Genomic DNA, 23,813 nt, shown 5'->3' on the forward strand with positions numbered 1-23,813 from the left:
ATCTTCACTAAAACAGTCTCACATGGGCATCCTTTAATTGATAAAGGGGGCCTAACAAAAGCCATTAGAATTTTATGATCTTGTCAGTGAAGTTAACTGAATCTCTAAGGGATGTGGTCAACTCAACTTGCCATCAGGATATTCTCAGATTACACCCCTGATAAGTTTTGTTCATTGCCAACGTAATGAAACACGTGTATACATTGCTTATCAATTCAATGACTGAGCTTTTTATCACTACCTACAGTTTCAAGGGGTATCATTATGTTACCATTAATTCTTGTCAGTTCCCACTAAGTCCCCTACCATAACTCTTTCGTTAGCTGTGATATTAATATCTTTCTGACCCTGTTTTGATTAGAAACTGTGAAAGCAGCTTCGTTAAAACTCACTCTCGTATCAGTTGTTTCTGATAAGGTGTCTGGTGAGGCAATTAAGTCTCCTTTGTGGCCTTGTGATTCCGGCAGTGGTACTTTAAAGGAATGGATATCTAACGTATGTTTGGTATCAAAGGGGCACTCTGTAACTTTGCATCAATGTTTCTTTGTTTAATTTCTAAAAATGTATAGAAGACATATTTATGTGTATCTTTAAAACTACAAAGTATTTAAAAAAACTCATTACAATTACTAGTAAACTTGCTCCCCATTGATTTAAAGTGAATCCTACTTATAAGTTGATTAAACAAAAACCCCAGCAAAGTCTGCCAATTTTATTGTGGGCCTTTCTTTTTTATCTTTCTGCAGTTGTTCCTTTAATTCTGAGCATACTTGGGGTAGAATTTTAAAGATGGAGAATGAATTCCTACCCTTGGTTTGTATGGCATGTGCTGACCAGTCACAGAATCACATCTACAATTAGACATTATGTTCAAAGTTCTGTTTTCAAGCATGGACTGGTAAAGTACAGTAATCTGCCAGTCATTTAGACGTTTGGCCTACATATCTGGCATTGTACCAGCACTGAAATTCATGCTAACTAATGTGGTCAGCAGAACATCTATTTGACTTCATAGAATCCCTACAGTGCAGAAGGAAGCTTTTTGGCCTATCAAGCCTGCACTGACAACAATCCCACCCTAGCCCTATCCCCATAACCCCGCATATTTACCCTTCTAATCCCCCTGGCACTAATTTAGCATGGCCATTCAACCTAACCAGCAGATCTTTGGACTGTGGGAGGAAACAGGACCATCCGGAGGAAACCCATGCAGACACGGGGAGAACATGCAAACTCTACACAGACAGTGACCCAAGCCGGATTCCTGGCACTATGAGACAGCAGTTCTAACCACTGCCACAGTGCCACCCCAGATGAAAAATGCCATCTCCCCTCCTGCCTAACTGCATTACTAATGTCTCTAGGACTGTACCCATCAGATTGAATCCCTCTGCCACAATCTTTTTGTGCAGATGTCCTTTAACAGCCAGCCTGCCTTGTAAGAACGAATGGCTTGCCTTTACTGTGTGGTCCACAACAACATTGTTGACACCTCCAGCTGTGTGCAAAGCTCGTCAGCTGTGCCAGAGAGGGGGAGGGACCAACTACTGCTGAAATCATTAAGATGAGGTGGGCAGATTAATTTGTGACTTGCCCACCTTGATCTGAAATCATTGTCACATGTATTAGCATACAGTGAGAAGTATTGTTTTTGTGCACTATACAGACAAAGCATACCATTCATAGAGAAGGAAAAGAGTGCAGAATGTAGTGTTACAGTCATAGCTGGGGGGGGGGGTGGTAGAGAATGATCAACTTAATACAAGGTAGATCCATTCAAAAGTCTGATGGCAGCTGGGAAGGAGCTGTTCTGTTCTTGTGTGTCCTCAGACTTTTGTGTCTTTTTCCCACTGGAAGAAGGTAGAAGAGAGTATCTCCTGGCGCATGGGGTCCTTAATTATGCTGACTACTTTGCCAAGGCAGTGAGAAGTGTAGACAGAGTCAACGGATGGAAGGCTGGTTTGAGTGATGGACTGGGCTTCATTCATGACCCTTTGTAGATTTTTGCAGTCTTGGGCAGAGCAGAAGCCATACTCTCTTCCACCTTCTTTAGCATGGCCAATCAACTTAACCCACTTGCCTTTGGCGTGTGGGAAGAAACCAGAGCACCCAGAGGAAACCCACGCAGACACAGGGAGAACATGCAAATTCTACACAGACAGTGATCGGAGGCTGGAATTGAACCCAGGTCCCTGTGGCGCTGTGAGACAGCTATGCTTACCACTATGCCAACATGCCATCCATGTTGTCCATTTCTCAAATATTACAGTAACATTTATGTTAATCCCCTGAATGAATAGAACTCAGCTAAGCTGGTTAAGTGAATTGGATGAGTCTGGCTTACACTTTGGGTTGTATAATTGATTCCTTATGTGTAGGGTTGGTCCCTGAATTGTAATCGGGTCTCTTTTTTGTATTCCAAATTTGGTTTTGGTCATTGTTAATTGCTCTGAAAGAAATCTTGTAAATTCTAAGGAAAGTTGTAGCTGTCAAATTTTACTAAATCTTGGGTCTCAATTATCCCAAGAAAACGAACGTTGCTGAATAGTCACAGTTGGTTAGAATCTTTCCTTCATTGGGGGCCTGTATTATAATGTTAGAACACGTTTCTGAATTGTAACATTTTTTCTGTGAATGTAGTTTAGTTATCAGTTCCTACATCGGCTGTTTCCCTGAATTAGAGGAAAACACGTTTGGGTGCACTTTTTGGTGTCTGTGCATCTTTTTATGAATGAATCCTATTGTTAAGAAGGATTAAGACCTAACCTGCCAGGATTTGGAGCTGAATCTTTGTGAACTGTGTTTGACCTCTCATTTGTAAAAAGAAGTACCTTGTTAAATATTTTTATTACCTTTCATTGTGACAATATTTCTTGGCATGGAGTCTTTCCTAACCAGGAAACAATAAATAATAATGTGGTAATAGGTGAAACAAACACATGTTTTCCATATAATATTGAAGGGTCAGTGTAATTACTATGTGTCTTATTTGGCTGTCAGATCAATTTAGTGTTGTTGATGGGGTTACATTGTATTTTTTAAATACCACTGTTTATAATCATAGAATCCCTACAGTGCAGAAGGAGGCCAATCAGCCCATCAAGTCTACACTCACCACAACCCCACCCAGGCCTTGTTCCTGTAATCCCACGTATTTACTCTGCTACTTCCCTTGACACTAGGTGCAATTTAGCATGGCCAATCAACTTAACCCGCACATTTTTAGACTGTGAGAGGAAACCAGACACAGGCAGAAAGTGCAAACTCCACACAGACAATGACCCGAAGCCAGAATTGGACCTAGATCCCTGATGTTGTGATGCAGCAGTGCTAACTGCTGTGCTTCCTAGAATACAAAATATTTTATTATGCTTTCCAAAAGGTATGAATCAGATTGTCACTAGCCAGTTGTGAGGATAGATGACTTTTTAACATTTTGGGATGAGAGTTCCACTGGCAAGGCTGTGAATATATTACCTGTTCCTAGTTGTTCTAGTGTTCTCTTTTGTATCACTGTAGTCAACATGGTGAAGATATCCCCACAAAGTTGTTAGGTAGGAAGACGTTTGACACAGCAATGATGAAGGTTCTGTGGTATATGTTCCAGTCAGAATAGTGTGTAATTTGGAGGTGATTGCATTTCGGAGCACCTACTGACCCGTAGGTGGAGGTTGCAGATTTGGAAGGTGTTGTGACATAAACTTTGAGTTGCTGTTGTTCATCCTATTCGCACTGAAGCCATAATGATGATGGAAGAAATGAATGATGGGGTGCTGATCAAATAGTTTATTTTATCGTGCATGCTGCTGAGTTCCTTGAGTGATGTTACAGCTGCATTAATTTAGGCACATAGAGTATTCAGTCAAATTTTTGTGTCTTGTAGATTCTGGAGAGGCTTTGGAGATTTGAGACATGAACTATGGGCCGTAAAGTATTAGCCACTTCCAATCTGCTTTATAGCCATCACATTTGTGTGCCTCATTCAGTTGAGTTGCAGGAAATTGATAACTCCTAGGTTATTAATTGTGGGGTCCCAGCAATGGTCATATCTTTTAAGGAGAAGGAAGGTGGTTATAAACTCATGTGGCTGATTTTCTTTGCCTGGAACTTGTGTGGTGTGAATGTTACTTGCAACTTACCAAGCCAAGACTGTATGTTGTCCAGATTTTGCATCAGATCAGCATGGACCGCTTTGATCTCAGGATTTGCTAATGGAGTTGAACAACCCCACTTCTGACCTGGTGGTAATTGAAAATCCATTGGTGTAGCAGCTGAATATGGTGAGATAGTTTCAGGAATTGCTCTATGTCCTAGGCTGGAGAGGATTTGCTTCAAACCACCATAGCTAAATTCCTTTATGCATGGTATGATATCGGAGCGTTTTCCCACTAATTCACTTTGACTTTAGTTTTGCTAGGGTTTCTCGGTATCTTGCTTGGTTAAATGCTACCTAGGTGTTGAAGTCAGTTACTCACAAAGCGTAACAGGACTTCAGCTCCAGTGTCCACGTTTGCATGAAGACTAGATGAGGCACGGAACTGTGTGCTCATGGCAGAACCCAATTTGAGCAGATTGCTGCTAAGTAAGTGCAACTTGATGGTACTGTTGATGAAACTTTCGTCACTTTGCTGATGATTGGAAGTCAGCTGTTGCAGCAATTGGCAGGTTTGAATCTGACCTGCTTCATATGCACAGGACGTTGCTGGGCAATTCAATTGTCAATCAACGTCAATGTTCTGGTTGTACTGGAACATTTTGGCGAGGGGTCAAGTTAGAGTTTAGAACTGGCTGTATAGAACCCTGGCTGAAACAAAAAAATTTGTAAAGTCTCAGACAAGATTCCAATGCCTAGAAATTTTTATGCATTTAAACTAAGTTGCACTGACTGGCTATTTGTTCTTTGCTAATTTTAAAATATAAGCAATATTATCAGCAGTCAGCAAAGGTCTGTGACTCTTTTCAATAATGTGTAAATGTAAAGATAGTTTGGAACCTGAACAGAGCTTTTCAGTTCAGCATCATTTTCACCAGTGACAGATATTAACCTATCTAAGATACAATAGGACCATTAAATATGTTTAATTAGGGAAACGTGTTAAAGTGAAATAAAGGGCACGATCTTACTGGTAGTTCATGCCCCGCTGATTCTAAACGAGGATGGAGAATTTGGCGCTCAGCCAAATCTCTGTTCATTGCAGCGGGACCACAAAATCCCACCGGCACAAACGGCTGGAAAGTTCCGCCCATATGTTTCTAAATTTAAGAAAGAAGTACTGTAAGGTAAAATACAAAACGTGAACTCAATATATCCTTTCAAAGCCACCTTTCACATTTACTGTGATATTTCAAACTTGTTCTGGGTTTGTTTACCCATTTGGAAATCATTCAAGGTTCACTTGATATTCAAAATTTCTTGTTCTCATTTTCAAAAGAGTTGACATTTGAAGGCTGTTTATCTATTTTGTGTTGCTGTGTAAATTATTCAGTGATTGTACATGTCATGCAAAGAATGCCAGATGATTTAGAATAATAACGATGTGCACCCTGAGAACACGTAACTGTCAGTTGTCTTAAACTGTTATAATTGGCATTCTTTCATTGTGTTTATATTCTTACGTATTCTCAAGCAGAGCCACCCTTTCAGTGACGACAACACACATAAACACACTGGTCAACAATGGTGCTATCTGAATTAAAGCAGAAAATGATGCAAACATTCATCTGGAGGCATTTGTGGAGAGGTCAATGATCTTTCATCTGAACTAGAATTCAGAGATTTAACATTTTAGGCCAGAGAGAGTGCAGGGGGAGGAAAGGAAAGCAGGGTGGGAGGAGGGAAGCAGTCCAAGCTGCTGGTTATTGCCAACATTTTCTGTTTTATATTTATTTCACATCCTGCAGCATTCTGAGGCAGTATGTGACTTTTGTTAGGCAGCTGAGGCTGGGCACCAACATTCTTGTGAGGTTCTACTCAGCATGTGGAGACTCACTAGATGGAGTTAGAATTGTGTTGCATTTCTTCTTTTGAATGAAGTGATGCTGGGGCAGAAGAGGAAGCCTTCTCTTGGCATCTGATTTTGGAAGAGAATATCACTTCATTTTCAGTTCTGCTCCCAGCATTGAAAAGCTCTAGAAGGATCAACCACCTTGTGCTGAGTTCAGGAAGTCATTTTTCACATATTCTTTTGTTTTTAAAAATGTAGAAAGGGAGAGAAACTGAAAGCAAGCGAAGGAATTGCAGAGTTGGGGAGATCCAGGTCAATGCTGCAATCTGGAGGGGAGGAGCAATATGGGGCACATAACTCAGAATTTCATCTGACTTGCCCCCACCACAACACTTCAGCACCTCACTCCCCCCATTCTGATCACACGTGAAACTTCTGTTAATTGTACTTTGCACGTTGCTGCGTTCAGACTGCACACAGTCGGACGCTTTGAATCATGTCTTCATTGAAAATATACTAAACAAGAGGATACATACTGTAATAATAAAAACAGCAAGTGATGGAAATACTCAGCAAGTCAGGCAGAATGGAGAGAACAGTCCAGTGGCGGGGTGGGAACGTGGTGTGTTTCCTGCCATGGAGGCCAGTGGGAAAAGGCATCATTTTCTCCCACCCCAATTACATGCATTATGCAACTGGATGTTTTGTGGTGCGGGGTAGGCCTGATGGTACAGAGTCAGCTATTGTACCTGAGCACTGTACTGACTGTGCCTAAAATTACTGACCCACTATTGAACAGGGAAGTTGGACCTCCTGAAAATAAGGGTGGATCTCCAGGAGCACTCCAAAGACAGGATCTCCTGAGAATGAAGATAGATCCCCAGAAAGGTCTTGAAGCTGGAAGATGGGCATCGAATCTGAAAAGTCCAGGTCTAGATGTTCCCCAACCCACTGCTGTGGTGTTGTGGTCCAGGGTTGTAGACTGCCTCCATTCTGAATTCCAAAGGCAGCTCCAGGCATTGTTCAGGTGAATCATGAACGTTTTTCCTGAATCCTGGCATCGCAGAGAATCTGGCACCGGGGGGAGGTGGGGATGGGGAGTGTGGTGGTTTGAGTCTTCATCTACATTGCATTGATGGGAGACAAATTATTTTCCCGCTGGCCTCCAGCAGGTTTTCTGAGTTGCAGTGGAGGATCTGGCAAGAAATTTACATTGGCGTGAAATCAATTTCTGTGCCTTCTGCCATATTCTCCTCAATGCCCGTCATTGAACCCATCAGTGTGGGCTTGGAAGAAATCAACTGAGAGCTAGTGTTACAGATCAATGAACCTTCTTCAGAATCAGGCAATCTGGTCTGATAAGAGCTCTCTAATCCTGAAATGGTAACTCAGTTTCTCTCTCCACAGAGGCTGTCAGAGTTCCTGAGTATTGCCAACATTTTCTGTTTATATTTCAGATTTGGCTTACTGCTGATTTCTAATCACATATTCATATTTCTTTTTCCAGTTTTATCACTATTTCTCTGATTTTAGACATTTGTAACGATGGCTCGACATAAAATTGTATTACACTGCCTGTTGCTGTTGCTGGTCTCTCAATGTGTAGGAGTTGAAGTTGGTTGGCCAAATAGTTCAAATTCTCCTCTTCTGGTGAGTAACAACCTTTTATAAATTGAGCGAAACAGAAAGTGAAACAACTTTTGTGGCACAGTGGTTAGCACTGCTGCTTCACAGCATCAAGGACCCAGGTTTGATTCCCAGCTTGGGTGACTGTATAAAGTTTGCACATTCTCCCTGTGTCCACATGGGTTTCCTCCGGGTGCTCTGGTTTCCTCCCGCGGTCAAAGATGTGCAGGTTAGGTGGATTGACCAGGCTAAATTACCTCTTAGTGTCAGGGGGTCTAGCTAGGGTAAATGCATAGGGTTATGGGGATAGGGCCGGGGTGGGATTGTGCTCGACGCAGAATAGGTGGGCCGAATGGCCTCCTTTGCACTATAGGACTCTAGCTAACTAAAATTCTAGCTTCACAACATATATTTTACTCTCTTCTCACTCAGATATGACAGAACCTTTTCCACCCAAAAGCAATCAACACAAATTGTGAGACTTCATCAAGAAAATGTACCTTCAGTTGTTTGATACTTGTCACTTTTCCCAGGCAAAATCTCAAAGTTAGGGAAGCAGCAATGATAGCAGAGATTGCTTAACATGTGGAATGGTGTGCCAGATGTTTTCAACCATCTTTCTCTAAGCTCTATACGGAGCTAGGAAATCACAGCCTTTCTGGCTCATTCCAACAATAACTTCAATGAGGGGCCACATTTCAGGCTGTGATGTGCTTCTAGGCTGTGGCCTTACACAAGATTCTCCTGTATGACCTGGTAGGAGTAGGACTATCCCAGACAAAATTATAGAGAGAAGAGCGGTCAAGGCTAGGAGTGGTGACACTGTAAGGCAGGAGTTTCCTGTATGTCTGGTCTCAGAGGGATTCACTGTTTCATTGGTAGTGACTTTCTTGTGAGTAAAAAGGGCAAAATTGGACCCCATATGGGAATCTAGGGCAGGATGGCAGCTTAAAGCACCTCTCAGCCTCAAAACAGTTGGTATGTATAAACAAGGTCTCCTAATAAAAGGGATTGTTGGAGACAATGGGTGAAATCTTATCAAAAAGCAACATAGTGATGTTTCTGGTCAGAAAACCGTCGTGTTTGTCTTCAGCTAAACAGGTTGGTTTTCTCTCCAGATCAAGGTGGTGTATTTCATGCCATCATCCAATGGGGTAGGGCTTAAATGTGCCAGCAAAACCCCGCTGCCCAGAGATCAGGGTGCCACCTCCAAAACCTCGCTCGTACCTAACGGCCATTGTTGGCATCGCTGCTCCTGTTTTCAGTGTTCACCACATTTAAATGAATCTCCCACCCATGAGACTCACACTGGGGGCTGCCCCTTGGCACAGTTTGGCATTGCCAGGTGGGCAAGTTAGGCTGAGTAGTCTGTAATTCCCTATTTTCTCTCTGCCTTCTTCTCTGAAGTGAGGTGTTACATTTTCCAACTTCTAAGCTGATGGGACCCTTCCCAAATCTAAGGAAAATCCTTGACTATCTCCACAGCAATTTCTTTTAGAAACTTTGAACAAAGAATAAACAAAGAACAACCCAGCATGGGAAACAGGCCCTTCGGCCCAACGAGCCCGCGCCGCCGCATCACCCTACACCTATTCTACCCTGCATGTCTACGAATGGGACCCTACTCAGTCAGATTCAGGGAAGAAATAGTGTCAATTTGGTAAAAACCGATTAGCCTAAGAGCACATCTTTGGGGTGTGGGAGGAAACCGGAGTGCCCGGAGGAAACCCACGCAACCACAGGGAGAATGCGCAAACTCCCACAGACACAGGCCCAAATCCATGTGTCTGCACAGCCAGCAGTGCTAGTCACTGAGCTGTTGCGGCGCCCGTCTACCGGTCCAGGATTAAGCACACACATCGACATGAAGTACTAGGCCACTCCTGGAACTTCCAAGAGCAGCCCACGCACGACCCGCCGTGTGCATGCCCCTCGCTTGACACGAGGTGGACCTCCACCTGTGGAATAAAGACAAAAAATATTAATCTTACAGCCTGCCCTTCCGGTGTCTCCCGAGGTTTAACCCTATTTAATAGCCCCTAACATATCCCTCCATTCTCGTTTCACTCATGTGCCTATCTAACTGCATCTTAAACGAGTCCAACGTTCCTGCCTCCACCACCCTACTCGGTAGCGCATTCCAGACCCCCACAACTCTCTGCGTAAAGAACCTTCTTCTCACCTCCAAATTATACCTCCACCCCCTCACCCTTAATTGATGACCTCTTGTGTTCGTACCCAGTCTAGGGAGCAGTCTCTCACTATTAACTCTATCTATTCCCTTCAGTATCTTATATACCTCTATCATGTCCCCTCTCAATCTCCTTCTTTCCAAGGAGAATAGCCCCAGTCTCCTCAGTCTCTCCTCGTAACCCAGTCCCCCCATGCCAGGCAACATCCTGGTAAACCTCCTCTGCACCCTTTCCAGAGACTCCACGTCCTTCCGGTAGTAAGGTGACCAGAACTGGACGCAGTACTCCAAATGCGGTCTAACCAACGTTTGCTGTGAGGCCATTAGGTCCTGGGGATTTGTTGGATTTTATTCCTTTCCAATTCTCCAATTTTTTAATCCATTCACCATCTTCAACTGGATGGTTAATGCTGAGGCAGCCAGTTAGAAGCTCGCTTCATGTAAAGTTAAGCCATCAGGTCCCTGCAGAACCAGCTTGTTCTCATCCTTGCGGGATAATTAGTCTACTATGTCACTAAGTGACTGTATACAATAAAGCAGGATTATAGGTAGAAGAATTCTCTTTAGGAGGTATATATAGATGGATCAACTGATCATGTTCCTTGATGTATTTGCAAGCACAAGTTTCCATAGAATCCTAGAATTCCTACAGTGCAGAAGGAGGCCATTCAGCCCATTCAACCTGCACCGACAACAACCCCACCCAAGCCCTATCCTCATAACCCCATGTACTGCTAAGCCCTCGACACAAAGGGGCAATTTAACATGGCCAATCCACCCAACCCGCATATCTTTGGACTGTGGGAGGAAACTGGAGCACCTGGAGGAAATCCAAGCAGACATGGGGAGAATGTGCAAACTTGACAATAGACAGTCACCTAAGGCTGGAATCGAACCCGGGTCCCTGGCGCTGTGAGGCAGTGGTGCTAACCATTATGCTACCATGCCGTACTTTTCTATAAGCATTCTGCTTTGTGTGCCCAGTTTTCATTAATTTAGATGCATCCCAATCTCTTCAACTACCAGAAAAGACATGTGATCATTTTCGATAGGGTCTGGAAGAATTAATGGGAGAGTGGCATGAAGAAATTATTGCAGTGTTCAGGAACTGCTGATAACTGCTAAGACTTTTATATATTTACGTAGATAATGTGCTGGATATCACTGGCGTAAAGTTCTGCAAATGTCCATTATCCTATCAAATGTTCGTTCTTTTCCAGGCAGATGATACAGAAAGTGCTGGTTGTGAAAAGAGGGAAATGGAAAATTAGAAAAAGAAATGAACATTTCTGATGTTTTCCCCAGAATGGTGGTACCAGCCAAGGGTGCAAGTCTAAACATTATTTCAAAGTAAAATTATCCTGTTCAGTTTATTAATCACAATTGTCCCATATTGAATAGGACTAATGTTCTGAAACTGGATCTGTGAAGTAAACTGAGACAACATTCTAACATGAACATATCTTCACTGTTGCTGCTAAAGAAATGGTGAATGTTGTGAATTTGTGATATGTTTTACATTGAACTATGCAATCCAAAAACCTCAATGTGTTATAATATAGGAAGAAGATACTTCCCCAACAGAAGACAGTGATAATCAAGTCCATCTCCGCAGACTGAAAAGAGCAGGTAAGAGATTGTGATACTTTTTTAGGACCTCCTGTCGGGTCCCTAAATGTAAAGATGACATTCAGAAATGATCTTCTAAATTAATCTCCACTGATTTGAACTTTGTTTAAAATTGTTGCAGTTTGACTTTTGAAATAATACTATTCTTGTTTTATTAGTCAACAGAAAAGTAGCATGTGGTTGGGGGTAACTAAAGCTAGGATTTCAATACATTAGGGAGAAATCTATAATCGTTATCATCAACTTATTATTGAAATCCTTTAAACTAGACCCATTGTTCACAATCCTTTTTGTTTATAAAGGACAAACCCACTCTGTCACATTATTACTCAGGGTTAAATCATGAAAGTCACTTTGTGGACTCCTTGCAACACTGTGAAATTCGACCTTTGATCTACAATACAGAAGAAGGGCATTCATTCTGAGGAAGTATCGCGCCAGTAATATGTAATTTATTGAACACTAATCTGCTTTACTGGACCTTTGGATGACCCCAAGATTGCAGGAAACATGATACATGCGATTTCCCAAGGATCCCACGCTACAGGAGAACTCTTATTCCTGCCAACTGATCAGTTGCAGATTATCCCCACCCCTCAACAAGCTGGGATGAGGTCAATAACGAGACAAAGCTGTCGGTGGAAATCTCGCTGAACTTCCCTTCTGCTGTTGTACAAGAGTCCATGGAATTTCAGGAACTGTTAATTTTCAAATCATTGTACAATTGTTACGCCTGTAACATATTGCATTCTACAAAGCTGAGCTTTAACAATGTGGCTGTTTTTAATTTTGGACACTTCAATGCACAATTCGAATATTTCCACGCAAACTGCCGTGTGTTTTGTGGCAGCGAAAGCAGCCCACCATTGGCTATCTTCTAGTCCCGCCACTGACGATGATGTTTCCTATTGAATGCACCCCTCGCCTTGGTGGGGTGTGCCGTAGGTGGGACCGGAAGATCCCGCTGGTGTGAAGGGCCGGAAAGTTTGAGTCATAACTCCTATTTGAGTTAGTATTTACAATGGAGGCACAGGGAAACGTTGACAACAAGGGCTGCCAAAACAGAACTAATTTATTACTAGCTTAATAAAAATAAAAAAAGTTGGATGACACCAAGGATCAGTGCTGAGCCCCATCCTCTTCTTCCTGATTGTCCCACATGTTCCAACTGAGCTGGTGAGATGGGAAGTTCTGCGGTCAATATGTTTGCAGCTGGCATTGAGCTATGTGCTGGAGATGATGGTAATATGACTGAGTATCTGGAGACCTGGAGAAAAGCACTGGAATTGAATTGATTTGATTTATTATTCTCACATGCACTGGTATACAATGAAAACTATTACTTCTTGTTTGCTATACTGACAAAGTTATACTGACGAAGCATACTGTTCATTGAGTACATAAGGGAGAAGGAAAGGAGACGGTACAGAATGTAGCATTATATTGACAGCTAGGGTGTAGAGAAAGGTCAGATTAATATTCGGTAGGTCCATTCAAAGCAGGGAAGAAACTGTTGGTGTGTTGTCTCAGACCTTTCTACCTTTCTTCCAACGGAAGAAGGTGGAAGAGAGTATGCCCAAGGTGCGTGGGGTCCTTGATTATGCTGGCTGCTTTTCTGAGGCAGTGGGAAGTGTAGGCAGAATCAGTGGGGTGATTCTCCCAAAAAAAATTATAAGTGCTGAATTGGCAGGAAAAATGGTATAAATCACAATTGTTTATACAGTGGGAGTTCAGACTCAAATCTCCCACACTCTGTGCAATTCAGAGATTTCAATCGTGGATATCATTAAAAAACTCGGCAGGGGTGTGGGGCAGGGCCGACTCATGCCAGAGTCTGACAGTTCTGGAACTCTCCACGTGCGGAGTAGCCCCGCACTGTCAGCCTGGGAAGCCCACAGTGCTGCCCACCAGCAACTCCCTCTTCCCATGGACCGATCGCGCCAACTATGAGCATTCCCGGGCCACACTGGCAGACCCCCCGCAATGGGAAGCAGATCATATCCCCTCCTCCCCACCCCCACCTCCTTCCCAAGGAGGCAGAACCCCACACCCCCCGCCCCAATCGCTGACCTCCCTCCAGTCCTGACTGGATCCAAATGGCAGAGTGACAGCAGGACCCCTCACCCCCACTGATCACCCCTAGGCCCCAGCCCCAATAGGCTTCGCCTCTTGGCACTGCTTAATGCCCAGTGGGCAGTGCCAAGTTGCCCCCTGGGCATGGGCACTTTGTGCCTCGGGCAGTGTCATGGGACATAGCCTGGCACTGCCAGGGTGCCCATATCCAAGGGGTACCAACCCACTGCCACCTGATCTCCTGGGGGCCCCGAAATGCCCCTCCCCTTCACTCAGCCTCCCGCTAGTTCCCCGAAAGTGGGGAGCTGCTCTAAACTCCACCAGTGTGAATTCATGGACCCGATAATCACATTCAAATTACATTTAAAAATTGATTTCAAGTTTATACTGGTCTTCCTGCCAGTTTCCTACATGGTCCTGACTGCACCTGATTGCCAGAGGTGGGACATGCGCATGCATCAGGAACACATGCGTGAATCAGCGCACACATGCACCTCCTGACCAGATTCACCAAAAAAATTTGCGGTCGGAATGGATGGGAGACTGGTTTGCGCTCCTGCTGGAGGGCACAAAGTTAAAGGGCTGTTGACCAAAGACTCTGTTTGTTATTTTGAGCAGAGATAGAGAATCAGAGGGAAGGTATGGACGTCTAGAGATTCTGACTTCTGTTATATAAAGACTCAGAATGAAATTGTAATGAGAGTTGTATTCTGTCAAAGGTAAGAATTGTCAAGTGAGACTCCAGTGAATTATGTTCCTGAGTCAAAGGAACTCTTTCATCATGTATGACTATAGTGCCATCTCAGAAATCAGTCTTAGAGACCTTTTCATAGAAGGTCTAAAGAGCATTAAAATACAGTCAAATCTTTTGAGTAAAAGCATCGTATTGACATGGAAGAAGATCATTGAGGAAATGACGATGGAACTGGTAGAAAGATTTGTTACAAGTCGTGGGCAAGTTCTGTGACTGGAAAGAAAATGGTAACAGCTCTTGCTTGTATGACTTGCTCTAAGTCGCAGCTGTACTCTCTTCAAGATATGCATAAATCTTTCAACTGGTCCATCAGCTCTTGGCCAATGGGGTGTGATTTTTCAGTGATTGAATCCTCGACATTTCGAACACTTACTGAATTCATTGCTGTTAATTAGAAATCTATAATCATTTCTTACTTACTGAGGGATTTCAAACAAGGCGAAATCTTTCAGTTCACTACCACAGTTGAAGTCGACACAAATATTTTCATGATTGAGATTCTGCCAGAACCATCAGTGATAACAAGCAGATATTCATTATTGACAGCAGAGTGTACTTCTCAATGTACTGCAGCAACTCACCAAAGCTTCTTCAACAGAATCTTTCAAACCCACTCAACGGACATGAGTGGCAGATGTATGGGAACACAACCAACTGCAAGTTCCCCACACAGACGCAAAGACTTGTATTGGCCTTCCTTCACAGTCACTACATCAAAATCCTGGAACTCCCTTCCTGATGCATCACAGGGATTGCAGCAGTTCAGGAAGGCAGCTCACTGCTACCTCCTCAAGGACATTTAAAAAGCAGAATCAAAAATGCTGGCCTTGATAGCAACACCCACCTCCCTTGAAAGAATAAGGTAGCTGCTTTTCTGGAGTGAGTTACTCAGTTGCATCCAAACCCATTACAGTAAAGATGGATATAGGTATGTTCACAGCAGATTTGGGTCATTTTTCTTACATATGTCTCCCTAAATCTTCCCATCCTTTGTGCGGTGCATTGAGGGTGTTGGATTTAAAATCTCCCACATGGTCTTTAATGGGAAACTTCAGCAAGTTCCATTTGACATTGCACCGTTGAACTTCCACAGTGCACTTAGAATTTCTATTCTTGAAAGAATTTGAGGTGATTGAATAGGCAGGAGCTTCTATATCTGAATCTGTGCTGATCTATGTTTACTATGTTCATTGTTCTCGGGATATTATTCTTTAGGTATCCTCCATGTTTACTGCAAATAATCAATTCCATTAATTAACAGGAAACAGAAGTAAGACTAGTCAGTCTATTATTGTTAGTATTAGTTTTATCCTCTATTTAAACATGAGCACCAGATCAGACCATTTCCAATCTTCATGGATGTTACCAATTTCATTATCACTGATGTTTCAATGACAGTAAATATTGCTGTTATTTATTTTGATATTGAACTAATTCTTCATTTATTTAATGTTACAGTCGCACCACCGCGTGAATATGAGCTGGACGTTGTACTGATCCTAACTGGAAATAGCATGTCTGAAAGTGTATTGAAATTACATCTGGAAAGTTTATTGTATCCCATTCAAATTCCTTCTGAAAATGGCACATTTAATGTTACTAACATCACCCTGACAACAGGTGAGTGTGGACGGAATATATCAAATATATATCAAGGTGGAAAGTACATTTCATTCCATCTTAAAATAATGATGGAGATGATTGTGACATTATCTTGAGAATTCCTTCAGTAATGTTTTGGGACTGAGCTGATTGGCCTTCAACAACTACTGCTTTTCTTTGTGCTGCATATAGCTCCAACTTCTGGAGAAGTCCACCTCCTCGACTTTAACTTATTTTGCCCATGCCAGGGCAAATAAGGTCATAAGGTTTTCATATTGATGGAGCAACAAATATTGATCAAGACATGGAGAATAAATCCACCACTCTTTGTCTAAATAATGTCTTGGGATCTTTTGCATCCAAGAGGACCTCAGTTTAATATGTTATCCAAATGATGGCATCCCTGACAGTGTAGGGCTCCCTCAGTACCACACTGAAGTGTGAACTTGGATTATTGTGGTCAATGGCTGGGAGTGGTTCTTGAGCAAATAATACTCTATCTCAGAGGCAAGAGAACAACCAATGGAATCATTGCTGACACTGAACAGTGAAGGACAGGATACTTTCTAAATAATGTAAAGCTCAAAACAGTGTGGGTGCAAAGAAATGTGGGTACCCTAGTACATAGATAATGATGGGCACAAACAGAAAATAGTCAATAGGCTATTGGAACTTGCTTTTTCTATCTGGAGGACAAGGAACTGTACAAAATCCTAATTAGACTGCAATCGAAGGGCTGTGAACAGTTCTGGGCACTGCACCTGAAGAATGATACATATTTACTTTGGAGATAGCTCAGCATGGATTTACAGCACTGACACCTGGATTCCAAGGGTCAATTTACGAGGAAACATTGCACAAATTAGTATAGGAGTCCATGGAGTTCAAAAGGTTAGGGTTGATTTGATTACATTTTTACAATATTAAGAAAATTAGATTGGGTAGATCAAAATTGTCAGTGAGGTTGAGTTTCAGGCTAGGGTGGATATTCAAAAAGTTAGAACAGTCTTTTCAAGAATGTAATTCAGAAACATTTCTACACACATATCAGCAGGTTGGAATTCATTTTCACAAATGACAATTTAGAAACTGTGAAATTTAAATCTGAGATTGTTTGATTTGGTGTCCAAAGGTATTTCAGGATTTGGAGTGAGTATATGGAGTTTAGTTATAAATCAACCATAATGTAATTAAGGGACTGAACAGACCGGAGGAGTTAATTATCTATTCTTGTTCCTGTGTTACTATGGTAGTAGATAACTAAACTCACTGGAGGAGGAGATTCCACAAATATCCTCATCTTCAATGATGGAAAAGCCCAGCATACTTTTGCAAAAGATTAGGCATTTGCGCCAGTCTTCATCCATAAGCTAAATATATCCAAAGTATCCAAAAAAAAATCCAACATTATAAACCATCAGTATAGCACAGTGGTTAGCAATGCTGCCTCACAGTGCCAGGGACCCAGGTTCAATTTTTTTAAAAACTGTCTGTGCAGAATCTGCACGTTCTCCCCATGTCTGCATGGATTTCCTCTGGGTGTTCCAGTTTCCTCCCATGTCCAAACGATGTGCTGGTTAGGTTCATTGGCCATGCTAAGTTCTCCCTCAGTGTACCTGAACAGTTGGCGGAGTGTGGCAACTAGATTTTCACAATAACTTCATTGCAGTGTTAATGAAGTCTACTTCTGACTAATAAATAAACTTTAACTTTGAGTAGATGATCCATCTTGGCCTTCTCGGAGGTTCCCCAGTGTCACAGATGTCAGTCTTCAGCCATTTTGATTTGCTCCACGCGATACAAGTAACAGCTGATGGCACTGCATACTGCAGAGGTTGTGGGCCCTGACAATATTACAGCAGCAGTATTAAAGACTTGTGCTCCAGAACTTGCCGCATCCCTAGCCAAACTGTTCTAGTACAGTTGTAACACTGGCATCTACCCAACAATGTAGAAAATTGCCCAAGTATGTCCTGTATACAGGAAACAGGATAAATCCAACCCGGCCAATTACTGCCCCAAGAGTCTACTCTCAATCAGCAATAATGTGATGGAAAGGGTCACCAACACTACTATCAAGCGGCATTTGCTCAACAATAACTAACTCATGGATGCTTAGTTTGGGTTCTGCCTGGCCTCACAGTTCCTGACCTGATTACTGCTGGGTTCAGACATGGATAACAGACCTGAATGCCAGAGCTGAGGTGAAAGTGCATGCTCTTGACATCAGGGCAGCATTTGACCGAGGAGGGCATCAAGGACCTCTAGGAAAACTGCAGTCAATAGGAATCAGGGGAAAACCCTCTGCTGGTTGTAGTTATACCTGGCAGAAAGGAAGGTGGTTGTGATTGTTGGAGGTCAATTATCTCAGTTTCAAAACATTACTACAGGAGTCCCTCAGTGTGGTCTGCAAGGGCCAACTATATACAACTGCTTCATCGATGATCTTTCCTCTGTCATAAGGTCAGAGGTGGGAATGTTCACTATTGACTACACAATGTGCAACACTATTCACGACTCCTCAGATACTGGAGCAGTCCATGTGCAAATGCAGCAAGATCTGGACAATATACAGACTTGGGGTGGCAAATAATATTCGTGCCACACAAGTACCATACAATGTCCATCTCCAACAACAACGAATCTAACCATGGCCCTTGACATTCAATGGCAATACCATTGCTGAATCCCCCATGATCAACATTCTGGGGTTACTATTGACCAGGAACTGAACTGGACTAGCCATATAAATACTGTGGCTACCAGAACAGGTCAAAGGCTGGGAATGCTGCAGTAAGCAACTCAACACTCAACCCCCCAAAGTCTGTCCACCTTCTGCAAGACACAATTCAGAACTGTAATCAAATACACTTCACTTGCCTGAATGAATGCCGCTCCAACAAAACTCAAAAAGCTTTACACCATACAAGTCAAAGCAGGTCACTTAATTGCTACCCCTTACACAAACATTCAATCTCTCCATCACCAGTGAGCAGTGGCAGCCATGTGTACCATCTACAGGATGCACTGCGGGAACTCACCAATGTTCCTTTGGCAGCAGATTCCAAACCCAGTACCATCTCAAAGGGTAAGAGCAACAGATATCTCAGAACACCATTTCCTGGAAGTTATCCTTCATGTCATATATTTCCTGACTTGGAAATATATCACTGTGCCTTCTCTATCACTGGGTCAAAATACTGGAACCTCTCACTAATAGCACTGAGGACTACATTGGAGGTACATCGGGGACTACAGCAGTGCAAGAAGGCACTCACCACCACCTACTCAAGAGCAAGTGGGCAATCAGTGTTAGTGTAGCCAGTGATGCTTGCATCCCATTAATGAATTTTAAGAAGTCATTGTGATAACGACAAAAGCTAAACAATTTCCCTGTCAAATGACTGATTGTTACCCGTTGTGTAAGTGGAAATTACACAGTTTCAGCAAAACTATTAATTTTGATAGGAAATATTTTTCCATTTTTCTAGCACTAGAATGGGTAGATTGAATTTACAACTCATTATACTTACTTCATATTATTGATCATTAATTTGTTAGCTTTATTAAATATATATCCAATCCATTAGAAGTGATGAGCTAAATAAATCTTTATTCTGTACATTAAAACCATGGAGGAGAAATTTGTTTATGTACAGACGCTTCTCTGAGGGCAAACAGCACCAGAGGATGTGACCAGTTTTGCCCAGACAGATTTCCTTATTGAAATCCATGAGAAACCCATGAGAGCTGTTATCTGCTGCTGAGGAATTGATGTACAATGTGCAACACACTTGAAACAGCATTATACACTAACTAATTTCTCCCCCAGAGAATACTACCAATGATTTAATTACCTTTTCATTGTTTCTCCTAGTTTGTCAATATGTGAACAATGAAACTCAGTGCAAGTGTGACAGTGGATTTACTTGGAACTCAGCATTTTGTAGTAAATATCAGTCCTGCAGTGTGAATAATACAGGAGTCGGAAGCTGTGACTGTATCAGGAGTGAGCCAACAGAAGGGACATACTGCGAACTCCCGTCTGTAACAACAACCCCCACACACAGTACGGTGTTCACAACTACACCTACAACTGTGACAGCAACAACATTGACCACACCATATTCTGGTATATTGCATAATGTTTATTTCTCTACATGAAAATACACTGGTAGATATGAAATGGCTGCTACCTAGTGAAGATTATTTTAACATTTCTGAACTGTGTAACATTAAATTTGTTTATTTGCAGAAAACTTTTTGAAAACTAACGCTTACATCTAGATTTTCACAGAATTACAGAGACTCAATAGCTTATCCAAATTGATGCTGGAAACATGGATCCAGAAGTCCTGTCCCCATTATCTACATATCTTATTTTCCCTTGTGGGTCAGTGAGGACAATGGGGAAATATGCACTTTCAGGTTGATTTAACTCATTGCTGAGTTCAAACTGCTGTAGCAAGGTCTTAACCCACTTTGACAAATATTTAGAGTAAATGAAAACATTCGCAAAGGATGAATAATACCTGAGGAACTGTCAAAGTGTCAAGTTATTTAAATAACTGTTCTTTAACTTATGAAAATAAAGAACCTTCCAATGTCTGTGCTTGCAGTTACAATAGATGCTTAATTTTGATTATGTATTTTGATAAAAGATGATGGGAATTTCTGGAAGAGAATATCAAAGATTAACGTGTGTGATTGAAGTTAAAAGTTGAGTATTGGCCAAAGGTGCCTTCAATAATTAATGCTTTGTAATATTGTGAGGTTCAGACCAGTAGCTGTCATTTTTAAAATAATCCTACAAAACGGTATATTGATTGCCAAGCTACTTTCAGACAAGAATTATAAAATAGAAACACAAGAACAGAAGGAACAAGGTAAAAGCTATATGTTACGGATGCTGGAAATCTGAAACAAAAACAAAGGGTACAATTCTCCCATCTTGCAGGCCACGGGAATCGTAACTAGTGAGACTGAAAATTTGACAGATCGTTCAAAGGTCCTTTGAGCTCTAATGGGAATTTCCTGTCCTGGGACGCGTGAATCCTGCCCAGAAACAAAAACAGACAAGTGTGATTTTACGACCTCTGTGTGCCTAACTATCAGTGTGGTGAGATGGAAAAATAGTGCGCAAAGCTGAAAATCCAATTTACACCTGGCACAAAATGGCTTCCGATCTCCTCAGCTTCTTCCAAATGGTACCAACTACTTGCTGCCCAGAAAAGGCTCAAAGCTTATTAACATGAGATTAACTGGATTTCAATATCATTAGGGAGTTTGTCTCGTATCCTTCCTCCCTCCCGGATGCTTCTCAACTCTCCGGTGAGATGTCACACCAGCACAACACATTTCTCATTTGTGCTAATGCAGAGCTGGCAATCTGGGGTTGCTGGCATCTCCCATGTGGTCAGGGGCATGGCCCCTACCGATTTCAGGCAGAGTGGCAGAGGACCCCCTCCTCTTTCCTACCCCCCCGTCCCCCTACTGATCTCAGGCAGGGAGATCCACCGCCCCCCCCCTTCATCCAACAGATATCAGGCAGAGCGATCCTCCTCACCCCCACCCCGAATCCTCCTGCACAAGGCCCCCATCTCTTCTGGACTCTGATGGCTGTGACACCTCCCTCTCTCTCCCCGTCCCCAATCATTGAGGCACTCATTCACCAGCACCACCCGCACCTCTTCCCATCAGCACACCTGCAAGTGCTCACTTGCCTTCCCCTCAATGCTAACAAGCAAACTGCATGGAATTTGCTGGAACGTTCTGCCAAACTTCCTGCAGCTGATTTGCCTTAACAAGGGACAGCTTCAGTAAAAACTCAAGAATGGACAGGCAGGCAGGCATTCCTGCACAAAATGTGCGCACAAACAGCCCCTCATCCATGCAGCAAAGGCAAGTGCTGAACCCCATCTTGCATCTTCCCCCAAATTTCCCCCAGATCCTGCCATCACCCGCACCCTGCATGCATTCAGCTTCTGACCCTCAATTACCTCCTTTCTATCCCCCCCCAATGAGCCCCACTGTGCTTGCCCTCTAAGCACCACCCGATACTCTGCAGCAGTCATGCCATCATTTCTTTCATGGCTCCTTCTGCTTCCACAGGAGAAGACCGACCATAACATCAATGAAAGAGTGAAGACAGGGGGTGGTGAGCCTCTGGATCCTCACCCACTTTGAGGAGCGGGTGCTGGAGCTGTCCAGAGAAGGGCAAATGTGGGCTGTCAGTGACAGCACGGTCAGGCTGCCGTCAAGACGTGAGCACCTATCGTTCCTCCACTCACTTTGAGGCAACTCCTTGGGGGCACGAATTTTGGGTGCGAAGGGTTTAAAGGAGATGTACGAGGCATGTTCATTTGCACAGTGAGAGTAGTAGGTGCCTGGAACTCGCTGCCGGGTGGGGTTGCGGACACAGATACAATAGTAATATTTAAGAGGCGTCTTTACATCTATATGAATGAGATGGGAATAGAGCGATATGGTCCCCGGAAGGGTGGGGGGGTTACCAATCAGATGGGCAGTCTGGTCGCTACAGGCTTGGCGGGCCGAAGGGCCTGTTCCTGTGGTGGAATTTTCTTGGTGCTTTATTTGATGTTCAGTGGAGAAATGTGAATCACGTGTTTGGCATCCCGGATTCCTCTCCCTTCCCTGCACTTAACCTTGTGTCCTGTGTTGCAGGGACACATCCAGATGCCCTGGGGCCTTCTGTACTCCAGGCCCCATACTGTAACTCCCGCCCATCCTGGCCAGGACAGCTGCGACAGGTCCACGGAGGATATGGGTGAAGGGACCTCCGAGGGTGGCGCCATCTTGGCATCAGTTTCCACCTCACAACTCACCATCCCAGATACCGACATGTCGGTGGGTCTGGTTAGTGGTGAGGCTTCTGGGTCACACTCTGGTGAGCACGACACACCTGATAATGTACATCGGGTGAAGGAGGGAACGTCTGAGGCCTCTGGCATGCGGGGGGCTGTCAGAGACAAGGACTCAGCTGTCCCCAGGCTACATGCTGGGCCTCTGAGATCACTTCTCCCTCAGCTGCTGGAGATGCAGTAACAGAGCGAGGGAATGCAGGAGGGGCTGACGGCTACATTGGACCAACAGCAAGGCTGTTGGAAGGAGTCCCAAAATTTTCGGGCAGATCAGCTATTGCCTGTCTTGCGTGGCCAGCACTGCAAGGGTGGCATCTTCATTGGAAAGCCTGGGGTAGGAGACCTTCACCATGAGTGACAGGCTCCAAGCGATGGCCGAGTCACAGCAGGCCACAGCTGAAGGATTGAACAGGCTTTTCGAGATCCTGCGTCCCATGGCTAGAGGCTGGAGAGCTTGCAGGGGACCCAGCGGGACAGCGCTGAGACACAGTGGGCTACGGCAGTGGCCCTTGAAAATATGGCCTAGTCGCAGAGGGTCATAGCTGAGGGTTTGCAGAGTGTGACCCAGTCTCAGAGGGCACTTGCTGCAGCCATCGAGAGGTGGTCATCGAGTCAAGCGGCCATCGCAGAGGGCTCGACCTCCCTGGGTAGAATGCAGGTGGTCCTCCAGGACTGGCAGTGCCAGGTAATGCCGGAGCTTCTGGAGCTCACTGCAGAAGCACCACCATCCCATGGGAGACCCAAGGTCCCGCTGGAACCCCAAGGGAGGAGAAAGGGCTCGAGCCCATGTCGGGTCTTCCAATCAGGAGACCTTGCCTGTAACAACACCTCCTGATTCCCCCTTTCCTGACACAGGGGCATCTCAGGGGCAGCTGGATGAAGAGGGTGTCATGGAAACATCCCAGACACCTGGACGCAGGCCAAGGCTCTCAAGGTCCAGGGCCTCTAGAGGACGCCTGCCACATGCATCACAGGCAATTGGAGTGTGGCAGGCAGCTGGCCCCCTCCACCTCCGATGTACATTCTGGGAAGTGGCTGAGATGTAGTGATAGGCCACGTAATTTAGAACATTTTAGTTGCACTGAGATGGCACAGGTGAAGGGCTGCACTAA

At 43.7% G+C, this 23,813-nt stretch overlaps 1 protein-coding gene across 1 annotated transcript in view; it reads left to right on the top strand.

The window, feature by feature from the left end:
- LOC145345591 (uncharacterized) overlaps positions 1 to 23,813 on the top strand; it is a 120,386-nt gene that overhangs the window by 22,208 nt on the left and 74,365 nt on the right. The window contains exons 2-5 of the mRNA XM_080193426.1: positions 7,453 to 7,595; positions 11,325 to 11,391; positions 15,677 to 15,838; positions 19,698 to 19,952. Of these exons, the coding sequence (XP_080049552.1) occupies positions 7,491 to 7,595; positions 11,325 to 11,391; positions 15,677 to 15,838; positions 19,698 to 19,952 (589 nt within the window). The 5' untranslated portion in view covers positions 7,453 to 7,490. The remainder of the gene's footprint in view (positions 1 to 7,452; positions 7,596 to 11,324; positions 11,392 to 15,676; positions 15,839 to 19,697; positions 19,953 to 23,813) is intronic.

This window comes from Carcharhinus amblyrhynchos, chromosome 7 (genome assembly GCF_965287045.1).
Source record: "Carcharhinus amblyrhynchos chromosome 7, sCarAmb.v2.hapA, whole genome shotgun sequence".
Taxonomy (NCBI): domain Eukaryota; kingdom Metazoa; phylum Chordata; class Chondrichthyes; order Carcharhiniformes; family Carcharhinidae; genus Carcharhinus; species Carcharhinus amblyrhynchos.